The 17,771-nt window shown below is 31.8% G+C and overlaps 1 protein-coding gene across 1 annotated transcript; it reads left to right on the top strand.

Moving 5' to 3' along the window:
• The first annotated feature begins 1,247 nt into the window (after nucleotides 1-1,247).
• Nucleotides 1,248-17,501, top strand: LOC129216402 (proton-coupled folate transporter-like). The gene is made up of 5 exons (XM_054850617.1): nucleotides 1,248-2,223; nucleotides 4,800-5,036; nucleotides 6,975-7,058; nucleotides 9,321-9,477; nucleotides 17,366-17,501. Exons 1-5 carry the CDS (start codon nucleotides 1,248-1,250, stop codon nucleotides 17,499-17,501), a joined length of 1,590 nt encoding a protein of 529 aa, XP_054706592.1.
• Nucleotides 17,502-17,771: the final 270 nt, after the last annotated feature.

Genomic DNA, 17,771 nt, shown 5'->3' with positions numbered 1-17,771 from the left:
TTAGCAGACTTTTTGCCACCATTAATTCTGTGGTATACATTACTTCTCTCAGCAACTTGATATGACAGTTTCCATAAATCTTTGGAAGTGATTGTAAAAAACTTTTGTTCCAGTTTCAAAACATGATTCACTAATTAGTTTTCTATTTCGGGGTATAGTTCCCAAACTTCCAATAAATTACATCCCATCAACAACAAAACGGTTTTATCTTCCAATTGTCTCATTAAATATACCTTCCTATTGTCGGTGGACTAAAAGGTAAAAGCCACCGCTTCTGTAGGCTGCTGCAGCACGTAGCTCTCGGTTGTCCTTTTGGCATTTCATTCCTTTTGGCATTTTTCTGGAACAGTGAAAGTATTTGGAGCTGCATTAGTATTTATTTTTTAGATATTGAATATTTAAAAAAAAGATAAAACTCTGATAGTCAAAAGGAGTTTCCATAAAATAGTACGATATGTGTTTTCATTTCTATCCTTTTCAGTTTTAAGAAAAATTAAACAATTATCAAACATTATGGAGCTGAATTTGTAATAATATTACTGAGTTTCCATAGATTATTAAGAAATATGTTTCAACACGATAATATTTGTTGCTATATTATAAAACTATTATTCAAGTTATAAACATTGAGCTAATATTATAAAAATATTTCTGAGATTCTATGATGGTACTACTTTGTCAGGTGGTCCATTCACGAAAACACATAGTGGTCCAATGACAGAAACAGCACCATTTTGAATTTTCGAGTAGTTAATACTGTTATGACGATTCATGATGAAGCACGAAATGTGGCGAATTGTAATTGGGAATGCATTTTTTCACGTTAATGTTCCTGTTTTATTGTTCAGTGACATTCAAAGCATGTTATGAAAAATGAAAATATCAATTATCAAAGAATAAGATCTAGTCATTTTAGCTCATTGGTGACTCCGCATAAGATTGTTTTCATTTCAGATTTAAAAAAGGGCACATAAACAGATTTTGCGCCTGCGTAAACTCAAGTGTGGTAAATATTTTCTCTGCCCAATTGTGGGTACCGTCCATTAATGTCAATCTTCTCCTATAATTTAATAAAATATAATTTTTTAAATGACAAGCATAAAGTCTTATATTTTCATTTTTTTTTCCTTCATTTCATTTTAACATTCCAAAATCGTTCACACTTTCAAGACTCTTTTATAAAAATTATAATTATTGTCTCTCTTTTTTTCTAGGACATACCAAAATTGTAACAAAAGCTTTTTAAGATGTTATCCAGAAAAGGCAAAGTAGCAATCGTTTCTGAAGAGGCAATGAAAAGTATGGAACCGATCGAGTTGACAAAGTTCAATACTCTCTGCGATGGTCCAAACCATAGCTCAAGAAATAAAATAGAAGAAGAAAACTCGTCAGGGGCATGGTCAATTTTATCCGAAATAAAACAAATGAAAGTAGAACTACTGATGTTCTTATATTCGCTTTCGTTCACTTTTCGAGGTGTCTCTCAAATAACTTTAATAGTTGATAAAGTATGCTTGGTTCACTTCAACTATTCTTCAAGCGTCTGTTCTAATATTTCCTACTATCCTGACGTAAAAACTGAGGTTGTGAAATTAGCCAACAATTACATTCTTGGGTACAATTTCTTGTCTTTTCTAACATCCTCCATTTTAGTGGTTTTCATTGGATCGTGGAGTGATAGATACAGCCGCAAAGTTCCGTTGATTGTATGTCTTCTCGGGGTAATTATTGATGGCTTTATAAATAGCTTCCTAACTGTGTTTATGAACACCAGAGTTGAGTTCCTATTTATTCCAGCGCTTATCAATGGATTATCAGGAAGTTTCCTCACCATAATGACAATATTATACAGTTACATTACAGATATATCAACAGAAAGCAACAGGACAATGAAATATACAATAATTCAAGCCGCTGCTGGTATTTCTGCGCCAATAGGCATGTTGGCGAGTGGGTATGTATTTATGTCCCTTGGATACACGGCAATATTTCTAATAGCAACAGCAGGGCACATTCTTGCACTTCTTTGGACTGTGTTTTTCATTAAAGAGACAAGAGGGTTAGAAAACAAAGAAAGTTGGAAGTTGAAGCTGCGAAAATTGTTCTCTACAGAAAATGTTATTGCCAGCTACAAAACTACAATGAAGAAACGGCCGAACAAAGGAAAATGGCAAATTCTTTTGCTAATGCTATGTATGATGATATTTGCTATGAGTCAGCAATGTAAGTACATCCGAACAACAGTCATATTTTTTCAACTCTTAGAAAATATTGCCATTTTTTTTGAGTCATGAATTCATATATGTTATTTCATAACCAAAGCAGTAACAAAAAATATATTTAAAAAAGTTACTTTAAGTTATAAAGACGTAGTAAAACTGCTAAATACCTGAAATATAAGGAGTAAAATTTTTTATATGTTGAATAGAGTGCTCTAAAAACATTTATGCTCAGAAAGCTGCTATGAAGAATCTTTATTTAAAACCTGAATTATAAATTGCACTTACTAAAAAATGGTTTAATGCATCGTTCTAACAGTAAAACGTAATTAATTACAGAAATATAGCTTCAAACCATCAGTTTGTAACCTTTGATGGTCTCTTTTTATCTAGCGTTGAAGGAAATAGAGCCATTCTGCAACACAAATTTTGAGTAATTAACATTAATTTTTTTCCTTACTTATTTGGTACAATATGTTCTTCTGTGTTATTCATAATAACGAGCTCCTGAAAACTGCGTAGTTATGAAAACAAAGACAAATAATCTGTGTAAAAGTATAACTAAGCAATCTTGCCTATGTGTATACAGTTAACCTGCCGTTTTAACCTGCAAGACCTTTATTTTCGCAACCGTTAGTCTTAGATCTGAAATGCTCAAAATCAGGTGCAGAGTTAAAATGCTGAAAGTCTGAAGTAAAAATGAAAATAAGAAAAAATACCAAATTTAACTTTTTCTACAGGCCCTAGGTCCCCTAACTTATGTTTAGGGAAATAATCTCCATTAAAAAATAATTCCAACACAAAAAGTTTGAAATTAGTACCACCAATATTCCCCGAGGTATGAAACGCAGCTTTTTGTGACTTACACCACTTTTTAATCGCCGTGAATAACACCTTTTGGGGGAAAATATAACGGTTAACAAGTGTTTAAAATTATATGTGTGTATAGAGTGTGGTTTTTCAAATTGTTCGTGGTTTTGTAGTGTGTTTTTGCGTATCACGGCATAACATTTGCATTTATTTTTAAAATAGCCAATGAAAAATACAAATACTTTGTCTTACTTGAACTCTTACTTTGTAATTAACGGTTGCAAAAATCAAGGTCATGCATGTTAAAACGGAAAACCCTGTATACTTATACAATACTAGCTGCGTTGCCCGGCTTTGCCCGGTCCACCTTGAAAATAAAAAATGTATCAAGTGACGTATATTCAGCAATCAGGCGTAAAAAATAAATAAAAAAACATCATGATTTCCCTTCCAAACAATAACGACAGATATTAAAATACTTTTAAGTAATTAAAACCAGAAAGATTGATTTAAAATGTGTAACCATGGAAACACAAAATAAAATAAGTTTAAGGAATTAAGATGCGAAAGAAAATGGTTCACAATTTGAATGGAATTGAGATTTCTTACACTTGATTTAAAAAGGCTTGTAACTTTTTTTCCTTTCGAGATAAAAGCTTATTTTTTTGACCATAGGTCAAGTTAGATCTGGAGTAAAAAAGGTCGCTTTTTCCAATGGCGTCAAAAAGAAAGCTATGGGACAATTCTTTCACTTTTTATTGATTTGTTTAATGAAGAAAGAAGTGCCTAAATTTCAGCTAAGCCTAAAAAAATTCGAGCTAAAAATGCAAATAACTCCCGCCGTAATAAAGTTAGAGCATTGCAACAAATTGCGTAGAACGCGGAAAATTCTACCCTTTCAAACGATATGTAATATTAATATGTGCAAGTAATTTTTCACCCCCATATTTGAGAACTTATGTGAAAATTAGACGTAAATTGGAATTAAAAAAGAACTACTCGTCGAATTTTATTCGAACTAGCCTGCAAACCTTCTCAGGACTTTAAGGAACAAACTGTGAAAATTACAGCGCAATCGGCCGGGTAGTTCTCGAGTTTTGCGAGTTCAAACAAACAGACGCTTTTTGGGACTTCATTTTATACTATGTAGAGATAAGCTTAATTATTTAGTCTTCTTAATCTTCCATCTTCTCTTAAGTTCTACTCTTCTTGCCGATGAGTTTGTATTTATATAATTAAAACTCAATTATTTAGTAATAATATTGTAATTGAAAGATTAATTTAATCATTTTTTTCAAGCTAATTGAAAATATCTTATCTATTGTATTGCCGCATATTACCCAATAATTTTCACAACTTCTTCAATGTTCTTGAAATACATTGACATTTTACGTACTTTTCTTACATTACGACACACAAATATATTTAACAGCTTATTTTCTGCATCCTTTTGTCAGCAATGTACCGTGGTAATCAGGGCACAAGGCTCATAGCAAAAGTTATTTGATTTCGTAAAAAATATGATACACGATAAAAGCTCCAATTACATACTACACAACATTGAAAAACAAAAGAGAATACAGAACACGTGTTTATATACGATAAAACTAAAATAATATGGGCATCTCAAAATTGAGTCAGACATATAACAAGAATTCGTAATGTCCAAGTAGATGATTATCATAATAAGCCATAAGCTAAGGCTTTGTAACTACAACGAAAATAGAAATTTTAAAATCAATTTCAAAAATATGCATTCTTATCTTTTAGCTGTTGCTACAATCGGCTTCTCTTATGTCCATCATCGCTATGACTGGGACAACACAAAATATTCTACTGTGTTTGGAATATTTGCAATGATAGGAACTATAGGTACCTTGTTTATTGTTCCAATGTTCAAAAAGTTAAATCTTGGTGATTGCACACTTGGCTTAGTTGGATCCACTTCAACAATTAGTAAATCCCTGCTCACAGGATTCGCATCAAAAGAGTATCTATTTTATACTGGTAAGTTGCAGAATATGTGAAGTTAATTTATTTTTTGATTTTATACGGCTTATTAGCGCAAGATTTTTCTTACGAGCTTTTACTTCATACTTTCTTTTTAATGGGAAAAAGCTAATTTAACAGGAAAAAGCTTAAACTCTTTATTTCATTAAAGGGGTTGTTTCCTTCAGTCAAAAGTAGTACTTTTAGTCTCTGAAATTGATAGAATGAGTACAAAAAATAACAAGGACCCAGAAAATACTTTCATTTTCCCAACAGTTATATTTAAATGATTTTTTTAAAATGTCCGATTTCGAAAACAAGGTGTGGTCTTTATGACGTCACAAATGATGTAATTTGGCGCATCTTTCTTTCGCGTTTCCACGTTATGATAATCAAGAAGCGAATTAAATATTGCACTCTACGCTTGCTATCAACCATATCGTTGCCAATGCACGTGAGTAAAGATGCGAATTAAATATTTTTCTCCGTGAATGGCAACACTGAATGGCATTTCATCATTTGTGATGTCGCACGACAGAAACGTAAACAATGAAAGCGCACCGATTTAAGTTTTTTTTTTTTTTTAAATATTGAACTTGAACAAATTATTTAAAAAATGGTCAGATCCTATATTTTTAAGCATGCTCTTTCAGAAAAAAACACCTTTAAAATTTTGGAAACGACCCCATTATTGTTCCGAAAAAATGGAACAATCATAATACAATTTGAAATTGAAAAAGCGACCCAAAGTTAAGAGGTGATAAAATACGCCTAGATTAAGGTTGAACCATTACCATTGTGCTTAAAAAGTAAAAACGAAATTAAAACATTTGCAGTAATATGCAATTTGTGCAATTTAACGCTGCTATTTCTTGTTTTACACTAAGAGTATTCGAAATCACATAGCATTAAAGAGCAAAAATGCAATCTTCATGCAAGGATATTTGATACTGAAGCACGGTCGTGCATTCGATCACGGCCTCTACCTCGTGATGAAAACTTTTCAGAATACGCTATGTGATTCCAAATATCATTGAGGTACTCCATCACTTCTTAAAGTTAGCCCACTTTTCAGGATCATCCTGTATTCTGCCGAGCTAAGCATATAAGTCGTTACGCAGCAGAGTTAAAAATGAGACATTGTTTTTTAAAGTTTTACACCCGCGTGTAATTGATTCAGATGTCACTTTTGACGATTTTTGTAAAAAATACTTCCCATTGGCAAATGATCATAAAACATTTCATGTTGGTAAATAATCCTTATATATATAATTGCCGATTTATTGATCGAGTGACGCTTTGTGACGTCTCCAACAATGAAACTCGTGCCATAGCATGATAATTTGATAATATTGTTTGGTAATGTTTGACAACCAAGGAAATGCTTTATTTTGACAAGGCTGAACTGAATCCAATAAATTAACTGTTTTACTGGTAAGACTTATTCTAGGAGAATGAAGTAACGAAAAAGCGGTCAACAATGAACGCTATCTACTGGAGTTAATGCTAACCCACCGCAGTCAGAGTGAAAATTTACATTATCAAAATACCACCAAAGAGGCGATTGTTTCGCTCAAATGAAGAAGCAATTTTCCCCCGTCATACCTTGACAGAGATGTTTTAGTGTTATAAAGAAGTATAGACACGACTTTTGCGCATAGCTCGGCAATATTAGAGATTGTTGTTCAAAAAATGTATAAGAATACATTTTGTAAAACATTCCAAGATTATACAACGTAAAACTAATGTGTGTCAGCATAAAAATGTTGACTAATTCTCAAACACTGATATGTTTGAGTTGTTGTTTCATGTTGTTCAAATGTTTTGTTGAAATGTTTTATGAGCAACACCTTTTCTGTTCAGTATTTCTTTACGTTTGTTCACTAGTTTTCCAAGTATACAATTACTGCCGAAATACTACGGGCTTTTGATATAAGTCCCATTTGACTTTTCCAGCTTACATGATTGGAGTGATGGAAATGTTAATACCTTTAGCTGTACTTTCAAGAATTTCTAAAGTTGCTCCACAAGACGATATTGGTAAGAATACATGAAAATGTATAAACATATTACATTTAAAATGATTTTAAAAAATGCATATAAAATTCATCATTTAAAAAGCAATACACAAACCTGTAGCACTGAGCGTTTTGGATTACTAAGGGACATAACATTACATTAATTTAAGATTATATAAATAAAAACAAATGTGCTTGTTTAATATTTCATTCAAAAAAAATGTAGTTTTATTATGCTTCTAACAATATAATAGTTCACCACAAACATACTCGGTAGAGCAAAAGACTTCAGTTTCAGCAAATAATTATGCTGTCAAGCAAAGTATTTTTACTTCCTTTTACAAAAAAAGAAGTATTGTATTCGCGAAAAAAAATTTCACTCAAAATTCGGCCTCAATTTCCATTTTCCTAACCCCCGAATTAAAGTTTAGTTTTTTTTTTCAACCCGACCACAAGCGGATAAGTGCCTAAAAACGTATAAACACCCGAAATATCCATTTTGACATTCCCCGAGTTAATTACAAGGACTTTTCTCGTGACGTCTGTGTGTACGTATGTATGATGCGCGGATGTGCGTATGTGCGGATGCGCGTATATGCGCGTATGTATGTCGCATAACTCAAGAACGGTATGTCCTAGAAAGTTGAAATTTGGTACTTAGACTCCTAGTGGGATCTAGTTGTGCAGCTCCCCTTTTGGTTGCATTCGGGTGTTTCTAACCGAATCTTTTGCCCCTTTTTGGATGGAAATCATTGGTAATTTCGATGTTTACTCAAGTGGTGTTATAATTTGGAGGACACTTGGCGATACATCGCCAGTCTTTTGGTTGCCAAGTTTTATCGCCAACTTGGCAACAAATTTGGCGATTTTTTTTCTTTGTAAATCTTGTTTCAATTTGGCCACTGGTGGTGATATTTAGAGTAAACTATTGAATCACATTAAAATTGCAATAATGGGAAAATGAAATTAAAATTGGAGTGAAAGGAACTCATGTGATGCACACACACATCAGCTCGTTTTTATACAGATATAATAAAAGTCACAATTTTTTTTAGAAAAAATCGTATTTATAATAAAATAAACAATTTTAATACTTTTCTAAGGAGCAACGACCCTCATTTATGTGAAAAGATGCATAGTTCTGAAATATATTTTACAGTTATATAAAATTTATTTTGTTTGTAAAATAATATTTTTAGATGAAAAACTAACATAACTTTGGTAAGCAACAACATGATAAAACTATCCTGAGCATTAACTGATATGAACTAAACAATGCTCTGTTTTAGGTTAGCATATGCTTAGATTTAGCAAATACATAAGAAAGAACGTATAGCGTTTGAGTAAAACATTAAAGCAGCGAAACTTTCAATTCCAGCCAATAATTCGTTTTAAAAGCGTGTTACTTAAATTAAAAATTGGTAAACATCATTCAAAATTTTATACCTTACAATTTAAACATTATTAAGTCAAAATCTACTGTTTGTTTTTGGTAAACACGAGATTACGTAAATTAGAGAAAATGGATGAGTATACTAGAGTTCTCAAAATTTAAACATACTAAATACCGTCACCTCATTGTTATTTCTCGGATTATATGTCTTGTTTTTGCTCTGAGACGACGATATAAATAATAAGTATAAACTTTTATATCTGAATTCACATTTAAACATGAAATTAAAATGCCGAAATATTTAAAAGTGGAAAAAATTATATCCGGTTGCACTTAAGTTTACTCTATGTTTCTATTATGCATCTCTTACTCCCAAATGAATGAAATGAATCCTAAATGAATATATTTAATTTTATTCTGATAAATCTTTTGAAATTTAAAAAACACTTTCTATCTTAACTGATTAAACGACAAGCTGATATTTAGTAACTAGAATACTTATTGTGTTAAACGTTAAATGTATTAAAGTATAATGGTTTTTTTTCTCTTCGCAAAAGTGCAATGTGTGAGAAAGAACTGACAAACGTACCAAGACCAAATTTAGAATTGAAAAATATGCTAAATTAAGTGAAGGATCAGATCATTTTTTTTTATCGGTTGAAAACAATAATATATGAATTTAAAAAAACCATAGCTTACACTTTGTCTTTCTGCCACTCTAAAAAAGAATAATTGTTTTATTACGAGTAAACGAGAGCGAAAATGGTCTCATTTTTAATCGAGCAGTGAGGAAAAACGAGCATTGCATGGAAAAACAGAAAAATATCACATTTGAAAAAATCACTGCTAAATAAGATAAAACCGTAATTCGACTTTTTTTTTCTTTCTCAGGTAAAATATTTGCAATTTTTACTATGGTGGAATCAGTGATTCCATCACTCAGCACAGCTCCTGTGTCTCAAATCTTCAATGCTTCTTTGGATTTTTTCCCTGGATTGACATTTATTCTTCTTGCAGTTACGTTTTTAATACCTCTAGGAATATTTATGTAAGTAGATTTATTGGATAAAATCTTAAATATAGGATTATTTACGAATAAAATGCTATATCGGAACACTGCAATTTTCAAAACTCTTTAAAAAATTAACAAACATTCAACCATGTATAAAGTTGAAAATAAGAGGAAGGTGCGCCCACTTTCTGACAACTCTGCATACATACAGGGCAAGGAATGCAATACCGGACAAAAAAATTCAATACCGCTATTCAGTATTTTGGAAACGGGATACCGGAATACCGGTATTAATACCGGTATTTGAAATTTCTCAAAAAATGCTTAAAAACATATTGTTTTGTCCCCACGTTTCATAATTTTGTCAAAAATTGTATTATTTATTAGGACTCGACCATTGGCGCCGATGGTTCAACTATTTAGCCACATCGGCATTGGCGGCCGATGCTAACTTGGAGGGAATATCGGCCCATCGGCCTGAAAAAACATCGAAAAAACCGATGGAATTGGCCGATGTTTTCAGAAAAAAGGACCTTTGCTTTTTTTTTTTACTTTTTAATACAAAGTAAAAGGAGTGATGTTTTCATATAAAATTTTTTACACATAAAATTTATTAGTCACATGTGAATATTTTCGACATTATCGCCTTTTTCCGGTTGTTGGTGTAGTTTTCACACACATATAAGCGAATAGGAATATTCAGAGTAATCTGGTACACTGCGTTAATTACAACCTAACATTCAGAAATTTTTCAATCCCTAACAATAATCAAATTTATTAATCGCAAAACAAATTCCCACCAACGTAACTGGTCATATATGCCAATCTTACTTAGATCATAGATTTCCTCAAATTAATGTGTATTAGTTATTTGCTTCTTTGATTTCATGAGTTCTAATTATAACACACTCAAAATAAAGTTACATGTGAAGTAGTAATATATATATATATATATATATATATATATATATATATATATATATATATATATATATATATATATATATATATATATATATATATATATATATATATATGTATATATATATATATATATATATATATATATGTATATTAGGGTGGTCCTTATTTTTGAAGTTGCAAATATTTTACGCGACGCCCCCTCAATTTGTTCCATTGTACAAATAAATGATCCTTGCAAAATTTAAAGTCAATCCATGAATATTAACACGTGCCCCTAGGGCCCCCCTTTTTTGAGTTCCGAAGAAAAAATTGCTGATTTTCTCATTTTTATGTAAAAATATTCTAACGTTTTATATTTAAAGTAATTTTGACCCTCAAGAGGTGCTGCTACTTCTAGATTGACCATTCTCTCACTTTCATTCTGTAAAATTTAACATGTTACAGAGAATAAAATGTACACCAAAGGCCTTGGGTCAAGAGTACCGCTCTTCTGCGCTTGTTCCAACCAAGCGGCAGGGGAACGTTTCTTCCCATCAAAATGGACACAAGGGATTCTATAGTCCATTAATTAAAGACCTAGGCCATTAATGAACGATCTTTTAGGGGTGTTGATTTACAAAATTTCCTGTGTATGTAATAGGTGTGTCAAATAGAGTCGCAAGGTTTCAATGTTATAAATATAAGTAATTGCAATTATATTTTAATTCGCTGTTCTTTAGTTATAAACATACCTAAATGCTTATGCAATTTTTATTTTTAAAATATAAATTTCGAAAAATCCCCGATTAATGCTAACATAAAAATATGCTGTATTTTCCATAGCTAAAACATAAATTTAAAAAATATATCCAGATCGGAACAATGTAGAAATCTGAAATTAATTTTCTTCTATTTCAGTACATAATCCTTTATTATCATCAAATTCTTGCAATTCACAAGATTTAGAAACCGAAATGGGTATCTATCCTAACCTGTTGAACTTTTGTTTTCTACAGCTGGTCTACCACAATGCAAAAAAGCTTGACAATTATTGATATCTGCTCGCCTTTCATCACTGTTAGACAAATGCCATATTAGGGATAAAGATGTTCATTTATTTACAGCCTATGTAGATGCAGTAAATTTAAATCCAAATGACCTAGTGATAAATCGTACATTCCTTAAGAGAGCAAAAAAAAAAAAAAAAATCTTCGAGAGGTAAAATTAAATTTCCTGAATTTAAATTTAGATTTTGTAATTATTCACTGGGATACAAAGCTACATCCAGATGTAACTGGAAAAAGAACGCCGACAGGATTACCGTGATAGCTTCAAGTCCTAATATTGAACAGCTACTCGGAATTCCTTAGATATTTCTTCAGTTGTATATGATATCTTAGATGATAGCTCTTTATTGCTAACTGTTCTAGCTGTAGTGTTTGATACAACGACTTGCAATATCAACCGTATAAATTGTGCATGCAATTTTTTAGAGCAAAAACTGAACGGTGATATATTACATTTGGATTGCCATCATCATGCACTTGAAATCGTACTGCAGAGTGTGTCCTTAAAGAAGTTCTTGCCTTTTTTAGTTCTAGATCAGATATTCAATTATTTAAGCGCTTCAAAATTTTGTGGAAAGATCTTCATCATTCAGAACTTATAACATTTCAATCATGTACACATACCACTTAAATTCTAAAAGTCGAAGTGGATGACATATTATTGCTAGTAAAAAGCGGAACTGAGAAAGATTGCAGAGAATTCTCATAACTTGTAATAATATTTCCTGGTGAATTTCCTCCTACAGGGATATGTTTTCGACAACCGGCATCTTATCTCTGAGCCACATGGGTGGCAAAAGGAATTTTTGTTTGAAAATTTTTATATTTAGGAAACAATTTGAATTGACCTTACATGAAAAGAAAGCCCTTCTATGTTGTTTTACAAAGCTGTTTTACAATTAAATGCTGTATGAAGAAACGGTTTTTCACAGGAACCCAATAGAGGCTACTTTGAATAATATAATAAGTCTGAAAAACTAGCAACGTACAAAATGACGAAAAACAGAAGCAGTGATTGGAAAATTCATAAATCACTTATGGTATTTAGGGGATAAACTAGTAGCTTTGTCCGTATTGGATGAAGAAATTAACTTTGAAGATAGGAAAAGGCTAGTCCAAAAAATGCTTGTGATAAGGAAGGCGTGTCTGATGACTGTTTAACAAATTTCAGATAACAGTAGATGATTTAGGATACTTTCTTAGTAAAGATCTTCCTCTTTATAGAATCAATTACGAGTCAATAAAATTGTTTCGTAAGTTGCAAATACTAAAAGATTTTTCCTATTTGATCCTGATTCACGGCAAAATGTTTAAGTTATTTAAAGGGAAGAGAGATTGTTAAAATGCTGAAAATTGTGAATGATACAACTGAAAGAGGAGCACAATATTAATCGAAGAATTTCACAACTAATTTACCAAATATGAGTTACAAAGCAATTTATTTTACAGACCGTCCAAGACTATCGGAAAAAAATACACACTATCGAGATACATTGAGAAAAGCGTACGATTAAGGAAAGTTTCTAAAGCATTATTTTATTCTTATTCAAAGTAAAATCTTTAGATGATATAAATTAATTAAAAAGGTTAATTTTAGTGCTACCTCACTGTAAAAATATTTTGCAAACCTAGGAGAAACGATGTACTGGGTCTGAAGTAAAAACTCGGAATATTTGTGATAAAATTATCAAAAATGTTAAAGTTCAACGGCCTAGGGGCACGTGTTATTATTGACCGATCGAGTTCAAATTTTGCACACGTTACTTTTTATTATAGTGTCACAAAACTGGGGGGGGGGGGGGCGTCACTTGTTGAATTGTTGAATTCAGAAAAAAAAAATTCCCATATAAATAAGGACCACCCTAATGTGTATATATATATATATATATATATATATATATATATATATTGCTTACGAACTTACACTGCATGACCAAAAGTATTGAGACACTTTTCCTCAAAAAAAAGAGAAACAGCTTTGAAACTTTTGTCACATAAAAAGTATGCTCCAGCTGCCATTTTGCAATAAAAATTATATCACCCTTGTATTTTGAGGGTCAGTAACAAATTGAGGCTAGCAAAAATTTTTTTTGATCATCATGCATCGTAAATAGCTGAAAATAAGCTGTAGATTTCATTAATTAGCTAGCTTAATATGTACAATCATTTTTCATACGTTTGAGAAGGTATCACTCATATTCACGAAAATATAGGCATTTCTTTCAAAATTACAAATTTTATTTGAAGGTTTTCGGTTTGTAACATGCAAAGTTTTTCATCAAAACTAACGAAACTTTCAGAAAACTTGACAGCATACGAAAGAAGCATAATACAAAATTTGAAATTAAAATGTTCAAAATTTGATAAAATATACACCTTAAAGCAATTAATTTTTCACTGCGCATGCGCAAAAGTGACCAATTTAAAACTTTCATAATCAAAAAGCCAAGTAACTTCTTGATCTAATGAAAAAATTCCAGTTCAATATCTTAAAAAGTCAGAAAGATATCAGCGATCTAATGACCCGAATTTCAATAATTCTTATGTAGGCGACGAACCGTGGTGGGTCGTTCGCAAGTTTGTAACATTTGCTTGCAATCGTTCAGTGTGATTCATGATCAAAACAGATTACTTGCGAACAATCCCTCGCGATTCGTAGTTATTCAAATTTGACTCATTAGTTTGCTGATAACTTTCTAAATTTTTGAGACATTGAACTGAAACTTTTTTATGAGTTGAGGAATCTAGTTGGGTACTAAATGATGAAAGTTATAAATTGCTACCTTTCGCACACGTGCAGTGATAAATTAATTGCTTTAAAGGTCCATAGTTTATCAAAATTTCAAAATTTTAATATCAAATTTTAGTATTATGCTTCTTTTTTATGCTGTCAAGTTTTCTGAAAGTTTCGTAAGCTTTGATGAGAAACTTTGCGTGTAATGAGTCAAAACCCTTCAAATAAAATTCGTAGTTTTTTAAGAAATGCTTATATTTTCATGAATATCAGTGATACCTTCTCGAAATTACGAAAAATGATTGTACATAGTAAGTTAACTAATTTCTGAAGTTTACAACTTATTCTGAGCTATTTACGATGAATGTGGACCACAAAATATTTTTTTCCCCAATTTTTTACTGACACCCAAAACGCAAAGGTGGTCTATTATTTATTGGATATTGACAGCTGGAGTATACCTGTTTTGTGACAAAAGTTACAAAGCAGTTAATCTCTTATTTTTTGAGAAATCCTTAAAAATGTAAATTTTTGAAAGTGTCCCAATACTTTTGGTCATATAGTGTACTATACTTTCATTTAACAGCCTGTTTCAGTTTCAAATCCCGGTTTTCCGATTGCACTATTTTTGTATTGACCAAATACAGTTGAGGTGATAGAGGGGGGGGGGAAGGGGATAAGTGAGACCATTGGCGTAGCTAAGGTGGGGCGGAGGGAGCGGTTCGTACCGGCGGCACTTTTTTAGGGGTGGCAAATTTACCCTCCATATGTGGGAAAAACAAACGTATTTTCCCAAAATGAATAGTATATTTTGAATCTATATTTGTAAGCAAAAAGAAAATCTCTTAGAAATGTAAGTTTTCGTATCACTACCAGAATAAAATTACTTAGATACCAAACAAGAGTTTTTCTTGATGGCATATCACTGCAATTCCTCATTTTTCTCTGAGGGGATGGCAGAGGAAAATCATGGAACCACTGTTTTTTCTACTGTAGAGGTTAACTTGAGGAGGAAGAAAACAATGTTTTCCTAAATTTCGTTATAAAAGAGTTAACATTTGATTATAAGCGAGTTTCTTGAAAACCTCCTAACAAAAACTTTTCTTTTTCAGCATCAGGAAAATGGTGGCAAGAGTGAGAAAGTGAGGGGGAAGGATCCTTCAAATCCCTGACAATTTTAGCAATTGATTTCCGTTTTTTTTTTTGTTTTTTATTTATTTATTTATTTGTTTATTTATTTTTTTGCCATCGGCTACCGGCATCGCCATCGGCCATTTGAAGAAAATCAATCGGTCATCTTTGAACAATCGGTCAACAATCAGCATCGGCCAATCGGACAAAAAATGCCATCGGTTGAGCCCTATTATTTATGAATACATATTAAGAACATAGAATTAAGGAACAAATTTCATTGTAAAAAAATAATAATAGTCAAAAGCATAGGTTGAATTGTCATAATGACTGAAACTTATTTTAGTGCTTAACTTTCCTACATTTGAAAATACTATTCCTGAATTCATGCAGGTCGGTAGTACTGTTAAAAATGCGCGATACACCTCCTTCAATAGTCCAGATGGCCCCTTTTCATCTTCAAATAATTTAGTTTCTTGCGAGTTATTTTTGGACAAGTCCTTTTGTGTGAGTGTGGGTGTGTTTCTTTCGTATTGTGTGTATTAATATTATTTTTTAAAAAAAATTCATTGCTAGTTGTAGTTTCTTTCCGAGACGATACTTTTCCAATATTAACATCAATTTCTCTTGGTGACAAAAAATACTATTTGTTTATGCTACAAAAAGAAAAAATATTTTTGTCAAAATTTATTATAGCTGAGACAAATAATTTAAAACGAAATCCAAGTTTTTAAGAATCGGACGGTTGGAATAAATTGTTCATGGGTCAAATGCATTAGAAATTACACTCGAATTAACGCGAAAGGAGTGGGATCAAGGAGAAGTGATCAGGGAACTGGAAAATATAAAAATATGGCGCACAAAAACGCAAGAAAAAGCGATTCATCTCACCATCGAGTTTCGACAGTATCATTTTGCAATCTTTCCGCTACTTTTGTTTAATGATATTCTATTAGTTCGTGCTTTTGAAGCCAAATTGATTGATTTTGGTTCTGTATCATGGAAAAAGAAATGTATATTTAAAATATAAGTAGATATTTAATAAGTTAAATTAAAAATTCTTTAAAGGAAATGATTTAATATTTTAGGCTAATACCGAAATACCGGTATTAGCCTAATGTATTACAAAATTGCGCGAAATACCGGTATTCGGTGTACCGGTATTGCAATTACTAATAAAGGGTGATTCGAAACTCTTTGGCAAAACTTTAAGGGGTATTAGAATGGAGGCTAAGAAGCAAGAATCATATGGAAGATATGGTCGCAAGCGCAATGCTGACGTGATACATGCACACTAACCTTGCGTTCGACGAACCTCACCGGTCGACCGGTAAGTTACCGGTTACTAACCGCAGCGTTCTATGATCAACCGGTTACCATTCTAAGTTTTTGATTGGTTGATTGGAGCACGTGAGCATTAGCTGTCACGTGATTAACTGACCGGTCGCTACCGGTCGTGCTCGTCGAACGTAAGCTAAGACAGAAACTTTATAAGGAATGAAAACAGGTCACAAATTTACTACACAAAGACGATTTTATACAACATTTTAGTTTTTAAAAAAGACTTAAACTGATTGTTGCAAGTTGCGGCCTGTAATACATTCGTCACAATGACAAAACACTCACTGTCGCAATAACAAGACATTTTGACAATCTTTCATCGATCGCCGCACCTTTCTTGCGACGCTTGCTTTAGACCTACTAAAGCCTAACTTTTTACAGCTGCTCTAAACCTTTCTTACTAACTAAAATGTTGTTCAAAATCGTCTTTATGTAATAAAACTGTGACCTATTTTACATCCATTAGTTTCTGCCTTTGTCTGCATGTAGCGCACAAGCATTGTTTTTTTTTTCGCATGTTGACAGCATGTTTATTTGAACGCATGTTGCTAGATTATTCTGGATACAAATGGTTATGTGAGGCACATTATTATATCACTTTTTTAATATGAAATCTTGAATTCATTCATAATGAAAGGTGATTTTTTTAATAGGCAAATATTAAATGCAGAAAATGAAAACCTATTTTGAAATTCAAAATGCTGCTGCACTATAAAACGACATTAATACTTATTACGTTTGCCAACAGATGGATTAAAGGATTACCAAATGCAGATTTGGATAAAGACAAAGAAGCTCCTGACATAAATGGCAGCATAGGAACAACTCAAGAAGAAGATAATAAAATTAAAACAACAGAAACTATTGAATCAAGTCGTTTTTGACGAGGTTGTTTATGTATAACATGTGTAAATGATTGCTCTAAAATCATTTTCAAAGAGAAATCATTACTTTCATTTGAAATCTCATGAAATAAGAAAAACATACATCATAACATTTATTCATAATAAAACCTATATTATATTTTTGACGCCATTCCTTTCACAATGTTTATTAATAATAAATAAAGCATGCAAGTTGGGGTATAGCAATTAAAACCAAAATTTGTTATTTTCTTTTTTTACTTTTTCGTTTTGTATTTTTAATAGCACGGG

This window comes from Uloborus diversus, chromosome 2, assembly GCF_026930045.1.
Source record: "Uloborus diversus isolate 005 chromosome 2, Udiv.v.3.1, whole genome shotgun sequence".
NCBI lineage: Eukaryota > Metazoa > Arthropoda > Arachnida > Araneae > Uloboridae > Uloborus > Uloborus diversus.
Note: the sequence above shows the minus strand (reverse complement) of the source record. Positions and strands in the feature narration are given on the sequence as shown.